The following is a 24,000-nucleotide window of genomic DNA, read 5'->3' as shown; positions in this document are numbered from 1 at the left end:
AAACCTTCAAGCCCATCTCTGATCAATCGAAGGCACAACCGACTGACAATTTCAAACCCTAACTGAGCTACAGATAGAAAGCAGCGGAAACCCTGGCTACAATTGTAGGTATCTCTAAGCACACTGAAAACTTTGCCAATCTGTAGGTCCTTATTATTCCTGCCGAATCCACTTGTGACAGTCAATTTCAATTTCATGTAGTTTCGATGTTATAATTTAATCAGAAATAACTTTCTTTCTCGTAGGAAACGAGTCCTTGAGAAGAAAGATCAGTTTGAAAACAAAAATCTTAAAAATACGTTTGTTAGAGTCTCATAATTAACATACAAACTCGGCGCAAATGACAGTAGTTTAAACTATGTAAATATTTCTGTACTCATTGACAACGATTTTAATACACTTTTGTACTTTTTTCAGTCTCCTGGTCAATGGACTGAGGATAGAACCTGTATTTTTATCGGGCTATCAATTTGAAAACTGTTCTAGGTAAGCTTTAAAAATCAACGTGTGCCGAAAGAATACCAGTCCATGCCAACTTGTGCAATGTTTATTCAAGAACACATTTTCTCTTAGCGATACACTAAAGCAAGTCAAAAATTAGCATAGTGTTGTAGAACAATGCCAACACCCCAAAGCAATTTAAGATAGTAAAGTTTCCAACTTTCGTATTGTGTACTTAGGTAGTAAAAATGGCTTTTAAAGGAAAATATCTGTGGAAGAAAGAGAAATGAAACTGAACTCGGGGCTGGACGTTTAGAATTTAAAATGAATGAGACCGATGAAAAAAACGAGATGATCGTTTGGTAAGATCCGGGATGCTTCCTCGGTAGAAGACGTTTGAGCATTTTGAAAATGAGCTGAAAAATGATAAATTGGACGAGGAGAAAAGGAGGGAGAGCTTTTTGGTCGGCGAAGCCGCGAGAAGAATGGTAACAAGTACATGACTTCGCGGCTTCACGTGTCACGCATTGGCAATTTTCCGTTTTTGGAATAAATGGAACAGCACACTGTTTATTCTGCTCCTGACAACAGAATAAACGAAACACACAGTAGTTTGAAAAACGCATTTTATATGCTCCTCGTACCGTACGGTCTTTTTCTTCCCAGTTTTGCTTCTCAATATTTTTTGAAAGAAGTCTGTAACATAGGATACCAGGCTTGGGTAGGAATGGTGCTTTTTGTAGATTTTTTGCTATTAACAAGGTGTTGAGAAATTTCTTTACTTCGTATTGGGGACACCCCCCTTCTCCCACAAGTTTTGGGCATCGACAGGTTTCCTCTCTGGCTGATTCTCTGGCCTACTTACCCAAAACTTACCCATAATGTGGCAATTGCATCCAACCAATCAGAGAACCTTTATGATCACGTGAACAAAACAATTCATCTTTCAGGCCCCCCTCGTTCTATATATGCTGGTTTAAACTTCTTCAAGCGACGATCGATCGTCTTTGACGTGAATTTTTCTCCAGTTGTAATACCCAGAGGCATATATACGGTCGTTCAACGAGGGAATAAGTTGTAGCGTTGAGTCTCTCCAAACGGATGTGTTTTTGTGAGATCATGTAGGGTTGGTAGAGAATGACTGATGATTCTCTTGTTGTGGCGATGATCGTCACATAACCAAGATTGGTTGCTATGCTTCTTAGTAACTTTATCAGACATTGTTAATAGAAATTTCATGAAAGGAGCCATATTAGTTTCCCGTCAGATACTGAAGGCACCTCTGAGTTTATTATTCAGTCGGTGAACATGTCTGCACAGTCTGACGTTGTTGTTTTCAACAGAAGGTCTTCGACGCCATCAAAGCGAGCTTGGGAGGAACCAGACGAAAAAACCACGACAAGCTGTTCGGCAAATGACCTAAACAAAAATGTTAGAGATCACAGTAAACCTGCAACTCCGATGAGAACTGTTAGTGGGGGACAAAAGACGGTATCGAGCATGGAAAGCAACGGATCAACCGAAGTTCGACTTCGCTCAGTGGAACTTGGTGTGGAAGAAAACGCTAACAACATGCAAACCAGCAAAAATGAAATAACCCAAAAGGATAAAGCGGCCAACGGGTTTCCTGAGGTCAGCATTAAAAATGGTAAAAAGTCCGAAGTAAAGGATACTGAAGCTTTAAAGAAAGACAACATCTGCGAAGATTCTTGTTGCGGTGATTGGACTTTATTTTCGCGTGTTTTCAAATCTAGGAGATTCGAGTCGGAAACGCTCGAGGGCTTGTATCAACGTTATGTGTTTCGCTTGAATCAGAAGTTTATGAGCTGGCTTATTGGACTGCTGCTTATTTTAACTGTTATTCTGATAGGGTTTCAATTCTCTATGGAAAATACCGATAAACCGGAAACTAATGCCGAAGGCATTACTTTGATTATCTTCGCCGTTGCGTACATCTTACTTGCTATGATAGTCAACAGAAGTGGTTCGTCTCAGAATCATTTGAACTGGGTATCTTACATTTTGCTGGCAATCTCTTGTGGTTTTGTTCTCGCTTCAGTAGTCTGTCCACCATCAGAAGTCGTGGAACCATCGGATAAAAAAAGCCATTATTCGCCCTCCGACGGCGTTTGGCTAACTACATTTTTCGTTTACATGACCTTCACAATGTTACCAGTTCGAATGAGGATTGCTGTATTTGGAGGCTGTCTTCTTCCTTCTGTACATCTTATATCATGTGCAGCTATGAATTACTCGGATCCAAACCTAACAAGATTGGTAAGTGTCATAGTTGTATAATTTTAGCTGAGTTTTAACAGTGAAGTCAATCGTTGGTGACATCGTATGTTTTGATCGTGGCTACATTCAAAGCTGTTACACGGAAGTGGCTCGGTGGCTAATCATTGGCAATGAGAAAATAATGGTAAAATGAAATGAAAGAAGGAGAAAAGAATATTTTTTGTTCTCGCGTCGTGTTTCTTTTAAACCCTTTTGTGTAAATAATTTATGTTTTAGTATTGACATTGTTTATGACATACGTGATTCTCGAATTTGCAGCAAGTGCATTTTCAAAGACCATACTAAGCCCTTCAAAGATTTCAGTGGATTAAATTGAAAGAATAAAAAAAAATCACTAACTAAAAGTTTTCGCATTCCAATTTGATAGCATGGTTAATAGAAACTCTACACATTTTTAACACCCGTAAGCTTATATGCTCTCCTTTTCAGAAATTTCTTTAAAAATTCGCATTTTTAAGCAGGTGATGATACTGACGTGTTTTTAATTATTACGAACAGCTGGATTGGAAAAAAATCGTTGTCCCTTATTTCCCACATCCACTAAATTTTTGGTGACTGATGTGGAAGAAATCGATATGTGAAGGTCATCATCACCTTGCAACCTTATCCTGCTACTGAGCAAATTTCTTCCAATGTGAATGGATTGTACTCCTATATGTAAAATTAATTTTTGTTTGAAAAACAGGTCAAAAATGATCTTAAATTGGTTGCCACGTTGTGTAGCCAGATTTTTTTTTTGCAAAAGCTGAGCTTACAAATAAAACACTGCTCTGTATGAATGGAAAGAGCAAAGCTCTACATTAATTTGGTGTTAGGTAGATTTGCAGTCTGACTGTACAAAGTGGAGTGGAACAGATACAGCATGATACAGTATAACAATTTCTGTTTGATCATATGAAAATGTAAGGATGGACTTAAAATATGATGAAACAAAGTTTCTCAGCACATACAGTGTTTGAACATTTTTCAATTTTTTTGAATGGGTTGTTAACCAGAAAGGGTCTATTTTCAGGACTGTCCAGTCTTGGGAACCACAACAACCACACGGTTGTGTCCAGTTTTTAAACTGGGTAGATGTCCTAGAGCTGGACCCCTTTGTCAAATATTTGTGGGTCCAAACCAGAAATGTGGGTGTTCTATCAGAAATATTGATATCAATCACTGATGAAACACTATGAATAACAGTATTTATTGCTTTCAAAGTCAAATTTTATTAACTTCTGAAAGCCAAGGATAGTGGTATCTGTAGGATAAATATGCCTCGCATGTGCTTACGGCTTCACTTTACGAATATTTCAAGCATGAAATTTATGTGTCCATGAGGATCCCCCCCTTAGTATTATAGGGTGTTCAAATGCAAAATATTGCATCCCAGGATGAAATGATGCACTCTGGATACAACACTGCAACTACAACTTTTACTTTGGTGGCAAAAATGTAAAATAAATAAATGAATAAAATATCTGTTTATTATATGGCAAGAAATTCTGAGGCTAAATGGAGCACTCTGATTGGCTGGTTTGTGGTCGGGATTTTACAGTACGGACAGTTACCATGGGAATGCTGCGTTCCCTTGTTTTTCTCTCTCTCCCAAGAAATTTAAGTTGAGCGAAACACAAAAATTTTAATAGAAGCAGAATCACTGTACAATTGTAGCAAGTGGAATTTAATTTTACATGTTACAAAAGGTTACCGAGCAAAGTTTGTTGATGGAAGACGAAGATTACGAACATTCACCAAGCAGAAAAATGTCAGATTGCTCAAGGAAACGATGCCATATAATAAACAACTAACTAACTTCACTTGCTTGGGATCGTACTGGGGAATATTGCCCAGAGGTTGTGGCAGTACGAAATGAGCACAGAGAGGTCCGTACAAGAACGACAGTGGGCCAATATTCCCTAGTACGGCCCTCGTGCTTGGTTTTCTTTCCGTAGATTACTTCCTTTCCTGATTTTGTCCATCTCAACAAAAAACAAAAAAAGTCTGTACGTGAAAAGTTACAAATATTTCGTCTTTTATGCTCTCGTGTGACCGAAGTTTTCTTTCTTAGACTAATGGCAAGTTAAAAAAAAATCTGTATGTGGGAATGTTTTGGGGCGCAAACATCCTTAAGACACTGTTACACTGTGCAATTTTTCGTGCAACTTATCTGGCAGTGCCATTGCGAGACTAGTCACACAAATCATTGCCTAATGTAACATACCTTGCAGCAGCCAAAAATGTTGCACAATCATTGCAGAAAGTAGAATTGACAAAGGGTTGTGGCACCAGCCAATGAAAATGAGACAAGTTGCAGGAAACGTTGCTTACAGTAGTGTAACACCTGTAATAAAAGCAACTTGTTTTTTAATGCAATAAAAAATTGTCAAGTACTTGTGAAGAATTTAAATTTCGTGGCTGGTATGACGCGGCGTTTTGTCTCGGCCAAGAGACTCATCAGATACTTTTCGAATTCCAGCAAACTCGTTGAGCATCGCGCTCAAAGTCCCGTTCGCAAAGTCAAGATGTTAGCAGTCTGGCCTTCTATCACAGAAGGATTCCCAACCGCAAAGTTCACGAGTTACATGTATAAACTTGAACTTTACGGTTGGGAATCCTTCTGCGATAGAAGGCCAGACTGCTAACATCTTGACTTCGCGAACGGGACTTTGAGCACGATGCTCAACGAGTTTGCTGGAATTCGAAAAGTATCTGATGAGTCTCTTGGCCGAGACGAAACGCCGCGTCATACCAGCCACGAAATTTAAATTGTTTTTTAATGTGAGAATATTTGCAGAAATGGCGTTGTGAGACAAGTTGCATGAAAAATTTTACAGTGTAAGCTCCTTAATGCCATATGATTTTACTTCTCAATGGGGGATTCCTCAGGGCTTAAAGGGTTTAAGTCCCCACTGATTTTTTGCAAAACAAGAGGCCTATGTGGAGCACTATTTTTTCTAAGACCTTGGCTTGTTGATTTCTCCACTTATTACATGATACTCAACAAAATATTGCAGTTCTGATTGGTCAATGACGAATGCATAAAAGGTCATTGAGTGAAAAAGAGGTTACACAGTGCAATGTGGAAGTTGCTATGGAATCAATTTGATGGTGTGGTTTTGTTGAGTATATAATAAATTAAAAATGTAATGAACTTGTTCATGCATTTTGGTATTTATGGTCACTGGCCTATGGCTCAATTTTCAAAACATCACGTGTTCACAAATCACAAAATGCACTTGCGTTCATACAATTTCTTATGCTTATTGTCATGGATGGAATATAAGATGCATCTTGGTACTTTTGGAACGGACATAGTAAAATCAATCTTGGTTGTCAATAGTACCACTTGAATAAAATTTGTAATAGATTTTTTCACTGTTTTTAACATCACACCAACAATTGAGCCAACACAGTAACAAGAAAGCAGACTCTCCCATCCATGTTTGTGGCCAGATGTGAGCAGGCCTGTGTTCTACAAATGTTTCAAACAAACTGTTTAAATGGCTTCAAATCCTTCCAACATTTTCTGTAACAAAAGAAATGTTGAATTGATGACTTTGATGAAAGTTTAAATTAGTTAAAATTTGATTCAACAGGCTTTCAACATTTTTTGCCCTTTCAGCAACATTGAACGACCTGTTCAAATGCACTCAACATTTCGTTGAACAGAGTGTTGAATTGCTATTTGAAGCAAAGGTTGAAACTGCTTCAAGGTATATGTATGCCATGTACGATCTAGCTAGCTGGTACAACTTACACCTTATGTGGCTAATAATGCCAATTCAATTCAATAGAGAGGAGAATCATTGTGTCAAAATCTCTGGATTGTCAAGTTATTTTTTCCTTTGAAATAAAAACTATGACCCAGGAATGATTATAATTTAGCCTGGGAGATAGTAAGGATACATGTAATATAATCGGGAAAGGGGATTGTTAGCACCCAAAAAAACTATCTATAGCAAGGAATGAATGTTTCCTGTTCAAAGGTCGTCTTTTTAATGAATGCAGGAAACCTTGCATCTGTTATGTAACCATGAAAACTTGTTTAGCGGTTAAGATGAACCCTTAATTAATTAACAGGGATTTTTGTCCCCACCTTCTGGTGTCCACTGAAACTATTTGTTAGAATGGTGTGTATGTTCCTCCTACTTGCATAATCGATTTAAACTTATTGTTTTGTGTGTTTTGTTTATGTGATGCTTCACAGGAGATTTGATTTTTGGTCTTGTTTATTAAAAAGAAGGCACATAAAAAGGAAGTTGTGTCTAACTTTGAAAGAAAATCCTCTGTTGATTTTTTCCCACATGATCTACCGTAGGAAAGCAAAGTAAATAAATGATGTTGAATTGTGTTTCATCTCCTATTTCTTACCATTGATGTTGATAATTTGGATTTTTCATATCATTCTCTAATTCCTTGCTACTACCATGTGGTTATTATGCTCCTTAATGGAAACCTCAGGAACTTATTTTTTAATAGCCTCAAATACAATTAAAGGTCCCTGTCAGGGAACAATAGTTTTGGTGCTAATTGCAAAACTTCATAAGATTTAATTTCATCAATTTTCCTGGTATATGACAAAGAGAGCTGTCATTTACTGTGGTAGTTAGCAATTTTTAATTGAAGGGCTTGGGTCATGAACTGTGTGTATTGAATGTTAGGCTGTTTTTGGATTTTTCTCCAAATTGGCAGAGTTTTTACCTTGTAGCCAAGAAGTGAAGTTAAATTGTTATCTTGGATTTTTTTCTATATTTCCTGCTTTTTTTTTTGAGAAATAATCTTTGCAAAAACTCTGTTGACTCTGCCTGATAAATAAGAAACCAATGATTTTTTTTTTCTTCAGACAATGAAATTTGCAAAGTGGCCCGTACCAGCATATATTGGTTGTGAACAATATTATTGCATATATGCATTGTACATGTGTCCCAGGTTTTTCTTGAATTTGTTGTTTCCAACTGCTCCATGTGATTTTAGGCGGTCTTGTGCTATTTTGTATTTTTAGAATAACAGTAAAAATTATTGGAAATTTAAAGTAATTATACGCCTTTTTCACACCATCCAAAGACATAGATGTGTCGTTAATGTGGTTCTGACAAACATTTACAGACAACCATAAGACTGGGTTTCAGAAGAACTTTGAATACGTAAAGTTTGAATTGGTTCTTACTTTAGTAATTTGATAAAACAACACAAAAATGTTTTAAGTTTGCTCTACTGGATAGCAAGGGTGTTGGAAATACCTTAAATGGAAAAAATGGGTTCTGATACCTCATCTTGATAACATGAAGTCTTTTTTGTCAAAAAAAAAAAAGAAATCAAGAAATTAACATTATGAATGCCTGCAAAATTTATTCAACAAGAGATATCCAAATGTGAAATCAAGTGTCACCATTAATCATATTGGAATATGGGAGCAAGGGTATAAATAGAGCAAATTACTGTTGTCATGCCTATTTGCTGGATGGCATGCAATTTTAAACAATGTTGTTTTATATTATGTCTTTTTCCTCAATAATTTGTTAAACTTGATTTTGCATGACAGTTTGTTTTTTATACAGCTTATAGGCAACCTGTTTATATTCCTATGTGCCAACATCATAGGAGTTTTCACCAAATATCCAACAGAGATATCTCAACGCAGAGCTTTTCTGGAGACCAGGAGATGCATAGAATCAAGATTAACAATAATGAAAGAGAATCAGAATCAGGTAATGACAAGTAGTAATTCATGAGGACAAGGTGGTTTACCTTTTTATTTAACTTGTTCATTTTCTTTAGTTTTATTAAGTATTTTACATTGAAAATAAATGATGAAAAGTGACTTCTGAACATCAATATTTGGAATTTGAAGAGCCCAAAATGGGGTTTTTAACTGTTTCTTTTATTGTTAACAATTATTTTAAAATCAACCCAGTGGTAAGGATTATTAGTAGTTAATTTGTATCAAAGGTTTTTAATGGTTAATGTCAAATATGTGTAGCATACAGCTGTAGAAGATTGTTTCAATAGAATTATAGGGCAATCATTTATGTTACAAAAAATTTTTAGCTGATAAAAAAATAGTAAATTAATGTAAGAAACATAACAGCATTTGGGGTAATTTAAAATTACAGTAGATGGAGTTCATGTTTTGTATACGTCCTGTTGTGCATTCCACTGACTGTGGACTTTCATAGCACTTTTGATCTGGGGTATGAAAAGTGTTGCTTAAACGTGATTATGCCAGGTTAAAAACTGTTTCAAGTGTCCTAGATTATGGGATTTAAGATAATAAATTGTATAGAAAGAAAACCAAGTTCTGATATGTCTATGTTTTGTTCCATGTTCAGTACAGTGTGTATCTTTTTCTTTTGATGTTTAGGAGAGGCTTTTACTTTCTGTTTTACCAAGATACGTGGCTATACAAATTAAGGATGACATAGAAAATGGCCCAAATGAAACTTTGCAGTTTCATAAAATTTACATTCGAAGGCATGAGAATGTCAGGTTTGTTAGCAGCTTATTGTAACCATATTGGTTTTCTGTAAAATGAAGTTGTTCTCAAAATGCAGTGTTCAGAAAGAGGATGTCTAAATCTTTCAAAATGACATTTACCCAGTGAATCTACATTAAATTTTTGAAATTGAATGAAATTTCTAGGAACATTTTATGAAAACATGAAAGAAGACTGTACAACCTTTTTGACATTTCCTGACATGTTTAAAAAGAATTATTGCCAGAGTAGTTTTGTGCATATGACATCTGATCATGAATGAACACCGAGGGCATTGTAACAAATGGGATACGACCAACGCATTGCTCAATGTGTCAGTCAATGCAATGGCTGACATGTCACTATACTTACTGTAACAATAAGCTAACCTGGCTTGAACCTGAGGTCTAATTGAAACCCAGTACCTGGTCAGAGGTAAACTTCATAAAACAGCTGACCTTGATGAGGTCTAAACTTGAGCCTGTGATATGGTCACTTGATACTGGTCTGCAGATACCCAATTTTGACAACTGTCAATTGACCGTGACATGGATGTCCGATATTGAAGATGTACTCTGTAGTATGGCCACTATGTTGGGCACAAGTATACAAGTATCGATTATCTAAATTTAAACTTGAGCCCACGATATGGTCATGTGATACTGGTCACATTGGCATACATGGAAGGGTGAACATGGGGTCATATAGTGACCAAAACCAAATTTTCTCGCACAGATGGGTTACCATATTTTCTCATAGATGGTGCTCCACGCGAGGGGGCGTGCGAAGCTCCGCTAATATTATGGCAACTGTTTACAGCCCACTGTTATTTGATTTGAGACTTGACTAGAGCTGCAACATTTGTACATCAGTGAAGGTTGAAGAGAATCATTGCAAGAGGGTCATTGATGAGTTACAGCAAATGTACACCTTGCATCTAGTCAAGGTTATTCAACAGAATTTTTTACTCAGGCAGTGATCCATCTACAAACCCATTCAATGAGTCCCATATGAAAGTTTAAAGTCCAGTGTGATACTAAATTGAGAAGCATAAGCCATTTGGTGGTTGTTTAGTGCAGCATGCCTCTTTCGTCATACCATTATTATTTGTTTGCTCTGTGCATACTTTGCAGTACATGTAGTTTTCCTTTTTATCTTACACCAGCCATGAAAAGACTTGAAGCCATGGATTGAAAAATTTTCTTGGCTTTGTATGGCTTGATGAATTGGAAGCACTTTTTATTTTCAGTAGGGGTATCTGTACTCATCGTCTTTGATGAAACTTGTACAACTTTGGCGTTAGGTGAATCCAGGGCGCCTTCCATGTTTGTTGATTGAAAGAAAAACAAAAAACTAAGCTTTTGTTGTCCTTCGAGGGATTTCACTTTCTTTTTCGGAGGCATCTGGCACTTATTATTTGCAAAAGCAAACAATCCAGGACCACGTGCTACGAACATACGTGTAAAAACGAGTCACGGACATCTTGTTTTTTCGAAGGTAACCGCTGTTCAATTTAGTGTGACATGTCAGGCATTCCATGCTTTTGCTAGATGTGTTAACCTGTCTTGCACCCAGTATCACTCTTTTTTGTTGAATTATGGAGAAAAAGCCAGGACAAACATGATAGCCCTGGCAGTGAAATATGTGTTTGCGTCTAGATGGACGCGCAAGGAAGTCATCTATGCGTCTTTTCTGACATTTTATGCATCAGAGACACGGAACCTGCAGGTAGATGGATCACTGCTCAGGGGACACCAGTCCTACATGTATATTTGAATTTTGAAAATAAAAATTGTGTAGTGCTCATTAACCTACTGTTGTGAATAATTATTGTTAATCCCATATTGACCTTGCTGCTTATTAGTGTTTAACCCATTCACACCTCAAATGCCCTGGGATGCCTCCCATTGATGAGTAAAATTGTCTGTCTAAGTGTCTCTCTCCAGGGTCAATGGATTAAGCTTTTGTAGCAATTTGACAAAAAAGCCCCCCTTCCTCCCCCAAGTAGATGTCTTTTTGCCAGCCCTGCGGTTATTATTTAAACGATAGAAGAAATTCAACATTAACCTTGCTAACTCAAAGTCCTTCCTCATTGTCACTGTACTGTGGCTTGCTGTTGAATAATTAGAAAAGAAAAATCCACAACCCGTTTAAATTAAGAGATGCATTATTTATAAATAATGTGTGGATTACTACAGGGGAGGTTGATTACAAATAGATTGTCTTCTGTTTTAACTATCAAATTGATAACACCTCAGTCTTTTAATTCACATTTCAGTATATTGTTTGCCGACATTGAAGGATTTACCATGCTCTCTTCCCAATGTACAGCACAAAAGTTGGTTCAATATCTCAATGAGTTGTTTGCCAGTTTTGATACACTTGCTGTGGTATGTTATTTAAAATTTCACATTATTATCATTATTTTTAAAGAGCTCATGATTTGTTGTTCAAGAGATTCTAAAGGTGGTGGCTTTAGAGATTGGAGTCTGACAGATTCCTATTATTTTTATTACCTGCTTTGGGTAGTACAGGGAATTTCATAAAGTTTTGCATATAATTATAGAAAATTGGTTAGGTTTTGAAGCCTGTTTTTGAAAGTTTTAGCTAGTTCCTTTCTATAAAAAAGAATTAGTTAAAGGAAATAGGAAAAACTATCACCGTTGTATACAATTAAAATTTTGCTTAACTCCCTTCAGAATAGAAGCTTTTACTGGGGATAAAATGCTTTGACTGTTGAGTTGATACTAATGCCAAATATTTATTAAGAGCCTTCAGTTCCTAAAAAGTAAAATGGACAAACTAGCACACTTGTAGTCTTAAATTTCACTCTAAGCTATTTCTTAAGCCTTTTATAATTTGAAATTCAGATGTATTGTCAAGAAACATTTTGTTGACCCATTGACACCTCAAATGCCCTAGGATGCTTCCAGTGGATGAGTAAAATTGTTTGTCATCAAACAGAGTAAAATCTGTAAAGCCTCACTCCCAGGGGTCAATGGGTTAAGTAAAGGAATTTCTAATTTTTGAGTGAATTACTCAAAATATTAAAGGCAAGTTTACAAGAGTGCTGGTTATTGGGCATCATCATTGCATTTCAGGCAAATCTTGAGTATGATTTAAAATAGACTTGACAATAATTTGTGAATTTATTGAGTACATGTATTAGGTACAGTGTACAAGCCTTGGATAACTCAGCATGCCTGTTTACATACCACTAAGTCTTCAAGCAAAATATTGTGATTTTTTTTTCAATTGACGTGGATTGAATTCAGGTTTTCTTGTCCCTTCTTAAGGAAAACCATTGTTTGCGTATCAAGATCCTGGGGGATTGTTACTACTGTGTTTCTGGTTTACCAGAATCACGTCCTGACCATGCACACTGCTGTATTGAGATGGGTTTGGAAATGATTGATGCCATTGCGTAAGTCTGATAATTAATATATTTTGTCTGTTTGTTCTACTCATGAATAACAATGCAGATGATAAATAATAAATAATTCCACAAATGCCCAGTAAGGATGCAGTTCAAGAATGTCAAAATAAAATCATATCTAAGGCACATGTAGAAACTCCTATATTGTATGTGTAGCTCACATATTTCCTTACAAGTTATGGCCAGCTTGAATGTACAAGCTACAGTATATGCTGGTCTTGCTAAGGGTGGAAACTGGGATACTCTAGAACAATTACCGGTATTGTATTTTCTGTCATGATCCAAACTTAGAGCTTGGAGAGATTTTAATGGTCTCTCTCTATTTCCACTTCATGGAGTGGCAGAGAAATATGAGGTGATTTACTTGGCCTTTTCAATGTCAGCTAAATCCAAGTACGTTGATTCCAGATTTGGGCTGCATGCCATATCCGTATCTAGTCTCTTTACTTGGTTAAAACCACTACAAATGCACTTAAGAATGTGCTAATGTCACTGAGAATGTCATCTTTCGAAAAGTGGTGATATTAACAACATACAGTATCAAGTTCAACGTTAGATGGGTATGCTTGATTTCCTACCGAACAGGAGTGTACGAGAAGCTACTGGTGTCAACCTCAACATGAGAGTTGGAGTACACATGGGCAAGGTTCACAGTGGAGTATTAGGCTTAGTAAAGTGGCAATATGATGTGTGGTCGGATGATGTAACAACTGCTAATCACATGGAATCAGGAGGCCTTCCTGGGTATGTATTGCTTTTAAGGATAATTATGAGAGACCTTAGGTCAGGTGGTATGAAAAGACAAAGAATTGTCTGAGTGGTAGAAATGGAACAGTTTAGTGTCACAAATTATTTGAATATTATACATTTGCTATTTTCACAAATCCCATAATACAGTTCATTTGTTGGGGGGAGGGGGGGTTTGGTGGTGGTTATTTGCATTAAAACAATGGATGTCCAGTTCATTGTTCAAAGCATTATACAGTCCCAAGAGTAAATAACTTGAATTGTTTATATGTAACCACCCCCCCCCCCCCCCTCAATTTATTGCATTACTCTACTTTCTTGCCGGTAACTTTCTATTGTTGATGTCCGATAGTAGTGTGAATTAATGTTAATAACAATTAATTTGCCGAAGCTGAGTAATATCCAGTGTTTCGATTATCTGTAGCTTGTACAAAAAACTTTTTCAGGTAGGAAAATGCAAGAGACAATTTACTTACAATAGTTAGTTACTTTATTATCAAACAAATGGTAACACTGCAACATTATTACTGGCTCTGTCAACACAGTAAACGAAAAGACACTCAGAAATTGACAAGAGTTACACAAACAAATACCTCATTCATAAGAGAGAAAAATGTTCTAAAAAATTTTATCTGAGATATTATAGGTAACTGTTAAAGAAAAATCATAAACGTTGAAAGAGCAATGTAGCGAATATCAACATTCATCTTGTCATTTTTAAGAAACTTCAGATGCAATCCATTCAATTTAAGTTTAAAGTGTCTTTTCTAAGCTGGTGAAGCTCAGAGGTGATACCAATCTCAATCCTCTCAATCCTAGAGAAGGAAACTAACTGTCGGTTAGTTCTTGAGGTTTCTACGTGGAAGTTTCCAGCTATTGCAGACTGCGTGGGATAGGAATGAACTTGTTTAGAGCAAGTAAATGGAGTTGAGATATAGGGTAGAGCACACTAAATGTCAACATCATGTAGAAAAGAGGCAACAGATTTTAAGTAAAGTAATCATTTTTCTCATAAAAACATGTATCAAACATTGTAGGTGATGCAGATCGATGACACCATTTTGAAAACCGAGACGTCACAAAAAACCCCAGTCGCACACTGACAACAATGGGATATTCAAGTCTGATTGTCACATGATTTCATCTCAACAATCATAGTGGGCTTCATAATGAAGCAACCCAACTCAGGGGTTTGGTTAATTTTGAGCACTGCCTGGAACTTAGAAAATGTCCCGTTTAACCCTTTCCCTTTTAAGAGTTACACTTTGGAGTTTACTTTGTTCATTGTCAGCTGATCACAATTTTACTCTTCAGTGCTTCATATTGTTAAGCAGGTTTTAGCACTTACATGTAGTTTTTCTGCTCACCATTTCTTTTTTTATTCTTTGAAAATTCAATCCATCAGGATTCTACATGTATCTCAATTTTGTGCACACAATTTCTTTGGCCCGTTTTGGATTAGTTGACATGCCTCTTTCCAACTAAAATAGAGGAAATATTTTGAAATGTATTTGTATTAAAAGTCAGTCAATCTTTTTCTACCCACAGACGTGTACACATAACAAAATCTGTCCTGAATTGTTTAAATGGTGATTATGTAGTTGAGGAGGGACGTGGTCAGGAACGAGACTCCTATCTCAAGCAATACAACATTGAATCATACCTTATTGTTGCAGAGCACCCAAGGGTAAGAAAAGCAATGAAATAGTATTGGTTATAACAATGATACATGTATGTTTTAGGTGTTTTTTAAAAACGCTATTACATTTTGCTAAAATGCATTATTTTGAACATACCAATTACATTGTTTATCTCTTGGTTGCAAGGTCACATACATGACTCAGAAGGAATTGCTTGTTGTTTGATTTGTTCTGTATAAATAGCTTGGGACGTTATAATTATATTAATGTCATTGCCAACGAGTCAGGCCTTCTGAAGACAGAAGGCCTGGCGAGGCGGCAGCTTATAGAGCCGCGAGAAGATTTTTAGGCGGACGAAATCTCAGAAGCGCTTCAAATTTGAGTGTAATGTAGACCAAAAGCTGTAATGTAGACCAAAGCGATGAAATGTTGACCGTAGCGATAACCAATGAGAGTGCCGCACGAGTACGCCGCGTGATGTTTGCAGCCGCCAGATCACGCAAGCTTGGCTCATTGGCACTTTAGCGACAGCTATAACTAGTATTATGTGTGCAAAATATGGTAGGCAAATTCTAGCAAAATCCAGTCCTGTTCCTCCTGGAATAGTCCATTGAGATTAGACAATAGTTGATGCGGGTAACAAGAAAAGGTTAAAGAGAGGGTGATTAAAATTAGGTAGGAATTTTGTTGGGAGAAGGCTTGATTTTAAATAAATTTTAATAAAAGCACTGACATTCAAGGAACACTGCTCAAAATTGGTGAGGATTTATTTGAGCCTTGGTTCATAGAATGCCAAGGCTGCTGCCTAAGAAAATTTTAAAGGGGCCCTCGGAGCTAAACGCTGAGAACTTGAGAGCCCAACATATGAAGTGAAAGGTGTTGCTGTGAAAAATTAAGGCGCCCAGAGCTATTCTTTGGGAGCCCCAGGCTATCGGGCTCCTGTTAGGCAACAGCCTTGAATGCAGATAAAGAGACTTCAGAAAGAGGGCAAACTGTCACTAAAGCAGTGGTTGGTTTGGGTTTGGGTTGATCTACGTAACAAAATTACCAGTAAAGCTGAATTATGAAGAATTTTTTGACACAGAATTGGAACACAATATGGTGACTGGAATGAGAAAATCATTAATCTTCTAGGTATTGTTTAAACTGAAGGGTTTTTTGAAGAAACTTAAAGGTGCTATCATCTCATTTTGCAATATTTTTTCTTTTCTGTGGGACCCCCTGGATGATGATGTGCATTGTTTGGAATTCACAGAAGGTGGGGAAAATTCATGATAATCAATAGTACTGCTATCATTCTTAATGTTCAAGTTGTGATGGCAAATAAAAAATAAAAAAATTGACTCTACAAAACCAGTCGAGAGCATATTATTTTGACAGTTGACATTTTGCAGCTTAAGCTTTAATTCCACAAGGTTTCATTATTTCATGTTTCTAACGATATCCTTTTAGAAGCAACATCAACAGAGTTGCTTGAAATCCTGCTGGATTACTGTACACAAACTTTTATTATCAAAATTGTTTGTGAAGGTTGAACATTTGGGTGCATTTCATTGTCACATTTTTGCCAGTCTCAACTTGTGCAACAACCAAAAAATAGAGTCAGGGTTGAGTTATGATTGTCATTTTCCCTTTTTTAAATAACCTTCAATCTGCATGTAACTCTGATCTTGATTTTTGGCAAGTCCTTGAAAATAAGGACTGTGTTGCTGTAAGCAGTTTTTAAATTCTGTTACAGTGACTGTGTTTTAGTGTTTTATACATGTAGTTTTAATTCTACGTGTACATGGTGATGAAAGAAAATCTAACAACCATCTAATTCTTTCTCAACATGTGTTCAATGAATTCTTGGACGTGTCTTTTCTGAGCAGAAGGTAGGTGTGAAGGCCACATTTGCTACATGTGTTATCTCACTAATATTAATAATTTTAATGGTTTATAAAAGGCATTGTTGACAGCCTGAAACTAAGGGTGCATTGATTGACCATATTCCGGAATAGGAATGCATGGAATAGAAGTTAGAAATCCCTCATTTTTATGGAGATTCAGATTGAATTTGTCAAACACCTGCTAAAATGCTATTTTAAACAATGTTCATTATCCTTGTTGCTTCAAAATGCCAAACATACCATTTTAAATCATCACTCCACATATTCTTATTATGGAATAGGGTCAATCAAACAGTCCCCCTTATATTAAAGCCATCAATTATTTCTCAGCCCCTTTCTTTTCTAGTCCACCTCTTCTTTCATGATCCATGTGAATGCTGTACTCTTAAGGATCAACAAGGGACTTTCAGGAAAAAAATTTACTAACCTTGACCCAAATTTCCTTGTGTTTGTGTTTTTAATTAACTTTACAGTATTTTGAGAATGTCTTAGGGAACCTTAATGCCTTCAGTTATTCCATCAGTCATTGCCTATAGACATATGTAACCTTTTTGATTTTCATCATACTTTTGTTTCAAATAAATACATGTGTGAATGAAAGTAATAATGAAATAAAATAAATGCCACATGGAGGAGGTGGAAAATTGTAAAGAACTAGTTTTTGGGAGCACAGGACCATACTTTCTCATCACCATGCAGAATTTATAAATCTTTTCTAAAAGTGTTCTCTCGATAATATGATAAGTCTAATGACCTTTTCTCTTGTAACATGTTAAGACAAAAGATGCAGTCGAAAAAATAGAGCCAAAGCAAGAAGACTTTGACAAGAAAATGCAAGCAAGGTTGGTGACTTCTCAATCATTATGATTATTAAAAAACTCTGTTGAAGGTTAGAACACCAATTACATGTATAGTGATTTGACATAAAAGTGTTGAGTATTTTTGAAAAGTGGTCACAAATGAGAGAAGTTAAGGCATGTTTTATAATCAGAATAGAGATTTCTATATGTTGGATGTGATAACGTCATTGGCATTTTTACATTGTTTGAATAAAAAAGTATAGGATTGGAGAATGGGGATAGAGTGATTCTCCCCTCAGCTTTTTGGCTAGAAGGCACTACTAGCACTCTGTTTTTATTCCTGCAGTGAATTTATTTCTGTACTTTTCAGAAGTTTAGGTAAAATTGGAATGATCATATTTTTTGCTTTGTAGCAATTTTTGTGCAAGCCTATCCCCTGACGAGTACAATCTCTTTAGTATTTATTTGTTTTTGTTTTTCGCTAGAACTTTTGTTCCCCATTCGTCCCTCAGCTTGCTTGTGTGACTTAAGCGAGTGTTTCAACTGACTTAGAAGGGAATAGAATAAAAATAAAGTTAATGACAATCTCTTTATGATGGTGGAAGCATCTACATGTATGAACGTGGAATAGAAACCTAAAAAGATAAGGTGACCATCTCAGCCTGAAGTCAAGAAACTGTATTTAATTCACAGTTTAACACTACAAAGACCATGACATTTGTTATCGTAATTCAACAAATCTTGAATTTTATTGTACTTCAACAATTCTTGGAAGAAATTCATTGTTGTGATTATGATTGTGATTGTCATTATTGTCATTAAAAGGTTAGGTATCACTGCTCCAAACCAGCAAGATCCAGATGATGAAGTCAATGAATTTCTGGGAAGCTCTATTGAAGCACGGAGTATTGATAAGTAGGTTTTTGTTTGATAAGTAGAACTTGACATCCTAGCTAGTATATAACAAGCATGCTACGGGTTTTCAATCCTTAACATGAGCTCAGATGGTGTTGATTTTTTTTTTTGACATACCGTATTTACCTGTGTATAAGTCGACCCCCCATTTTTGATGGCAAAAAAAGCAATTTCTTAATTTCTTTGTTAAAATCATTATGTTACTGGGACACTAATCTTGTATTCTTCGATTTCTGGAAGTGTGGATGCACAAAAAACTCAGGGCCTCAAGTGCTTAATAGTTTTGTGGTTCAGCAGTTGTTGTATATGCAAGCATTTTGTCCTTGAGTTTCGAAAAAGTTCTCAGAAAATCGAACATGTAAACCTCAAACTAACCTGTTTCGTTGTTCAATGGTAAAGAGCTTTAGAGGATAAACACAACATCACAGAAGCAGGAGTCAATCTTTGAAAATAACTTGCGAACGATGCGAAAATGTGCAAGGTTTAATTGGTCCTTCACTTATAATTTCTCACATGACAAACAAAACAAAACTCTTAAACCAAACAATACGAAGTTTGCAAAAGCATTTAAATCAGCCAGGTTTGTATAAAGAAGAAAAAACAATCATTACCAACCAGCATTTTCACGAAACACGAGTGACGATGCTTGCACGCAAACATGAGGTATTGTGCCAGGTTACTAAGCTGTTGAACGATCGAGTTTATTTGTAGAAACAGAAATGTCTTTAATTTTAGTGCTTTCCGCCTTTGGAAAACGAAAATTTCCAGTGTCTATTTCATATTTGAGCTTGTGAGTATCTTCAAAATTTAGATTTGGACAAATCCTTTTTAATTTCAACTGGAATTGCTTACATTCATTTTGAAGTCTTTTGTCATTCATTTTGAAATCTTTTGTCAGCTTTTGTCCACTGCGTTTGTTGTGCCCAAGACAACATTATTATGTTAATTTTGAATAAATTACGAAGCTGGAACTTGGCTCAAAATCTTTGACCCGTGTATAAGTCGAGGGCGATTTTTGGAGCCTCTTTTGAGGCCATAAAAGGTTGACTTGTACACGGGTAAATACGGTAATGTAGCAGATATTTGTATGTGCTTAATCTGTAGCATATGTACCTTTGGTTATCCAATGGAGAAACTGGTTTCCAGTGCTACAAAAATTAGTTGGTTTATCCATTAGAATGTGATGCATCCAGGACCATCCACCAACTGGTAGTAAGACTGGGGTAAGACAATTGCCTGAACCACCAAGCTATCCATGCAAGTGCTAATCTGGTCTGTTGATGAGTCAGTGTCATTTCTATCTCAGTTTTCAATTCTACCCCAAAACTCTTAGCAAAATGTCCAAACAGACAAACTAAAAGCTCCAGTTCAGACCATCTCTTAAATAATACGTCAGATACTGTGATTTTCATAATTCTGTGGAATCTCATCTTTAAGTGCTGAATTCATTATGGCTTCCATTTTAATCAAACTTCGCATACCAGCAAAACCACAGATGCCGAAATCAATTGATTTGAGACATAACCTACATGTACCAATCAGCATCTTTGGTTCCCATTGTACATTTGTACATTCGAACTTGGCGCCTTACTGAAGAACCTCTAAAAAGATATCATAATGGTATTCAAGCTGTGAACTAAGCAAAAACTTCAATTCACTTTCCAGAGGCGGATATGTTCGCAAATTTGATTGATGGAAGCCAAAATGCACTTTAGCACTTAGTGCTTGAAGGTGAGATTCAGCAAAATTATGAAAGTCGCAGTAAGAAATTGAGTAACCTGTGATCAGGCATACTTTTCTTTAGACAGGACGCAGAAAAGTACGTCCGATACAATTTCTTAACAAGTCGTCTGCCCGTAGTCCAGAATCTGGACTTTACTCTGATTGGTCGAAAAACAATAGAGATCTTGGACCCGAACATGTAGAAAAAAATGCATCGTTCCACTTCCACCGACTCAAAAACGTTTATAGCTGTGGTAAGTCCGTTGGAATATATTTGGAAGCAACAAGTTGAGAATCTAAAAAGACCCAAAGAGAACTTTAATGCTGCCACATTCGGGGAATCAGCCAAGCAGAGAAATTCGACATTGTTTACGGAAGCACGGAACAATCTGAAGAATGGTTTAGTGACACACTTCTTACAAAAAGATAGTTGAGTTGCTGCTGCTTTTATTTTGATAGCATCTTTTATTGACATCTCAAATATTCTAGTTACTGGGTTGCCAGTATGGCAAACCCAGTAGGAATCTGTGTTTAATTTCGTGGGTTTTTTTGTTATTTTTTTTCCGTGTCAGGAAAAGTCTTGCCTGTCACTCCCCTGCTAAGTGGTGTCTTTGTGCATAGAGTCTTCTGTGCGTATTTTGTTAGGTTTGAGGGGGCTGGGGTAATGCGTAGCTTGCTTTGCACAATTAACCTGTAATGGCGTCTGAAGTCATTGTAATGCGATGGCGTTTTAGTACATCTTTAAAGAAAATATACCCATATGGAGCTCAAGAATGGAACGTCAAGACAGGCGGTGAAACTTAAAGATCTGGAATCTTAAAAGCGACGAGTAATGGACTTCGACAGCGTGAATCTTTCGCCCTTCGAGCCGAAATCAAAATGAGCTGTACTTTTAATATTTCGCCGAGGTGGTGTTACGTACAACACTGAAACCAAATGGAAATTTCTCTGGTAACTTACGGGTGCAACAAAGACAGAGAAGGAATCGAACACCACAAGTAGATCTGTGATCTCTGTTGTGGCTCACAGTGTTTACTGAAGTCGCATCTATTTAACGTTTGCCTGTTTGTCTGGCAAGTAACATTCCTTTTGTACTCAACTCTGCAAAGGTTAAAAAAAATTGGAAATGTGACAGTGAAAAATTATTTGAATGAAAGCTTGTTGTCTCTTTTGTGCTTTATTATGTATGGTCAAGGTTCTTTCGAAAAGGGTTTGATGTGAACTGTCAGAAATTTATTTAATTGCATATGCTTTGTGATTATGTGTTTCGCTTGCACACACGCAACTGAAATAGGAAGGGTTTCTTGCCTCTTATAGCAAATATGTTGCTTGTTTCAATAAATGTTTCGCTGGAAATTATTTCTGTGAAATTTCCAGCTTTTGTAATTTTCGAGCTTAGCAAATTTGCATGCATGTGTTGAAATGTGATACGGGATAATTTTTGTGGTAACGCATAAGTCACGAAAGTAAACAGGTCTGTTGGAAGCGTGCTTGAGTTTCAACAAAATGACCCCCAAAATCGGCAAAAGATTGTGACGCTGATGAGTAATAAAGTAGCTGCTATTACTTGGAGAGTAAATTTTTGATTTTCCAGAAACAATGGTCAACCTCTGAGAGTTGGGCGATTGTGATCTTTGTGTTGAATTCGCACATTTCTTGTCAAAATTTATAACAATTGAAAGAAAAAGAAAACTAACAAAAACAAAAACGCGGTATCTAAGCATCATTTAACACAGATGCTTCACTGTTTCGTGAGTAAACATGCCGCGGTAACTTGATCACTGTGCCTGCTGAATTTGATGTGCCATTTACTCGATGCAGCCAAAAGTACAATTACAACAAAACAACTAAAATCTCCCAAAATGTTTTTCGCTGATGGTAACTTTTTATATTCGTGGTTCAAAATTAATGTTGTTTTCATGTCGTAAATTTTGTTACCGATGGCAAAATATTTTATTCTCGATTGACCGTCCTGAAACTTCCTTCTGCTCTTCTTAAAAACTGTGTATCCATATTTATTTACTTTTACATCAATAATTGTTTTGCATAAAGCAAGCTAACAAAATCTGTATCTTGCTTGGTTCGCATTTGATAGCATTAAAATATAATTTTCGGTCCTATGCTTCTGTTACTGAGTGATATATTTCTTAGGTCGCCCATCCAGTTACTAACCCTGCCGGACAGGGATTACTTCAGCTTTCAACTTCAGCTTTCAACTTTTGTTTACAAAGCTGTCAGATGCTGTCAGTGCACGCTTACACTTGTAGTGGAAAGAAGTTGCATGATCAACAAGTCAGCCCAGAAGCCAGTGTTTCTCGATTCCCTTTTATTTTCTTCAATCTCTCTGGGTTCAGTACTTTGCTAGTAACCACATGTCTTCTCAAGGGGCTATTTATCTAAGACTTCTACCATGGCGCTACAATGATAGACAATACCAAAACAATATCGTGTACTGTTAGACCTACATATTACGCAAAGACAACTGTCAACATGTCATCCCAGAAGACAATGTTTTTCACTTCCCATTTATTTTCTTCAATCTTTCTGGGTTCAGTACTTTGCTAGTAACCACATGTCTTCTCAGGCTATTTACCCAAGACTTCTACCATGGCGCTACAATGATAGACAAAACCAAAACAATATCGTGCACTGTTAGAGCTACATATTATGCAAGGACAACTTGAATCTCCTGGAAGACAACACACAGCTCAGTTGACATTATGGAATAAATCGCTGTGTTACTTCACTACCACACGAAAGCAATGCGTGTCAATTTTTTTAAAGAGGACAGGAATTTCTTCTTTCTGACAAATGATTAATTAATAGGCCGGTAGCCAGGTTTTTAACCTCGGAAAAGGATCTGTTTCGTCGTACGAACGTGTGAGGACTTGTGAGCCAAAGGGACTCTCCTGGTATGACTTCTGGGTGAGCCCTTAAATGGTCTTTAATGACCTCCCAACTTGAAAAAAATTGCCTGGAATGCTGCACGTACCACAGGCAACCCAGTGTACCCTCACGGAGGGTCTAGTTTAAATAAAGTTCATTGTACTGTTGATTGCACTTGATGATAACATGAAGAATTCTGGCTTTTTCTGTGATTTTATCTCAATTCTTTCCTTTGATGGTTTGAACAGAGAAACCGCACCAACTGTCAAGCGGGATTTGCAGAATAGCTTTGATTGTATGGATGAAGTCTGATTTCGCAGACATTCCAGCTAGAGTGCTACTTTGTTTTCATCGCATCTATCCTTGAATCGCAATGTGCAAGTAATTTCCGGTAAAATCTGATTGGCTCACATTCATAGCAAGACACAAAAACATCACTTTTGACAGGTGGGCGGCAGACGACTTGTTAAGAAATTGTATCGGCATACTTTTTCGTGCCGTGTCTAAAGAAAAGTATGCCTGATCGTAGGTTAGGAATTGTCTTGCAGCTTGCATATGATTAAACTCTTTGCCAATTGATGAGCTTGGGAACTGGTTGTTGTGATGCAGGAATTGCTGAGTGGCATCCCTGGCCATCCCTAAGCGGGAACCACCCTGAAGCAACCGCTAACTGGCACCATCACACTGGAACACAGTTCAGATACTTACCTCTACGACCAGGTAGCCTTGCCCAAGATGGGAAGGGTGGGGCTCAGTGAATCTGCAAGCT

General features: G+C 36.8%; 1 protein-coding gene across 1 annotated transcript in view; it reads left to right on the top strand.

Annotated features, from left to right (window-relative positions):
* Window positions 1–1,394: 1,394 nt before the first annotated feature.
* LOC138012503 (adenylate cyclase type 5-like) overlaps window positions 1,395–24,000 on the top strand; it is a 50,962-nt gene continuing 28,356 nt past the window's right edge. The window contains exons 1-9 of the mRNA XM_068859286.1: window positions 1,395–2,718; window positions 8,283–8,432; window positions 9,086–9,210; window positions 11,475–11,586; window positions 12,493–12,620; window positions 13,218–13,376; window positions 14,928–15,066; window positions 17,686–17,750; window positions 18,534–18,623. Of these exons, the coding sequence (XP_068715387.1) occupies window positions 1,750–2,718; window positions 8,283–8,432; window positions 9,086–9,210; window positions 11,475–11,586; window positions 12,493–12,620; window positions 13,218–13,376; window positions 14,928–15,066; window positions 17,686–17,750; window positions 18,534–18,623 (1,937 nt within the window). The 5' untranslated portion in view covers window positions 1,395–1,749. The remainder of the gene's footprint in view (window positions 2,719–8,282; window positions 8,433–9,085; window positions 9,211–11,474; window positions 11,587–12,492; window positions 12,621–13,217; window positions 13,377–14,927; window positions 15,067–17,685; window positions 17,751–18,533; window positions 18,624–24,000) is intronic.

The sequence above is a fragment of the Montipora foliosa genome, chromosome 8 (assembly GCF_036669935.1).
Source record: "Montipora foliosa isolate CH-2021 chromosome 8, ASM3666993v2, whole genome shotgun sequence".
NCBI lineage: Eukaryota > Metazoa > Cnidaria > Anthozoa > Scleractinia > Acroporidae > Montipora > Montipora foliosa.
Note: the sequence above shows the minus strand (reverse complement) of the source record. Positions and strands in the feature narration are given on the sequence as shown.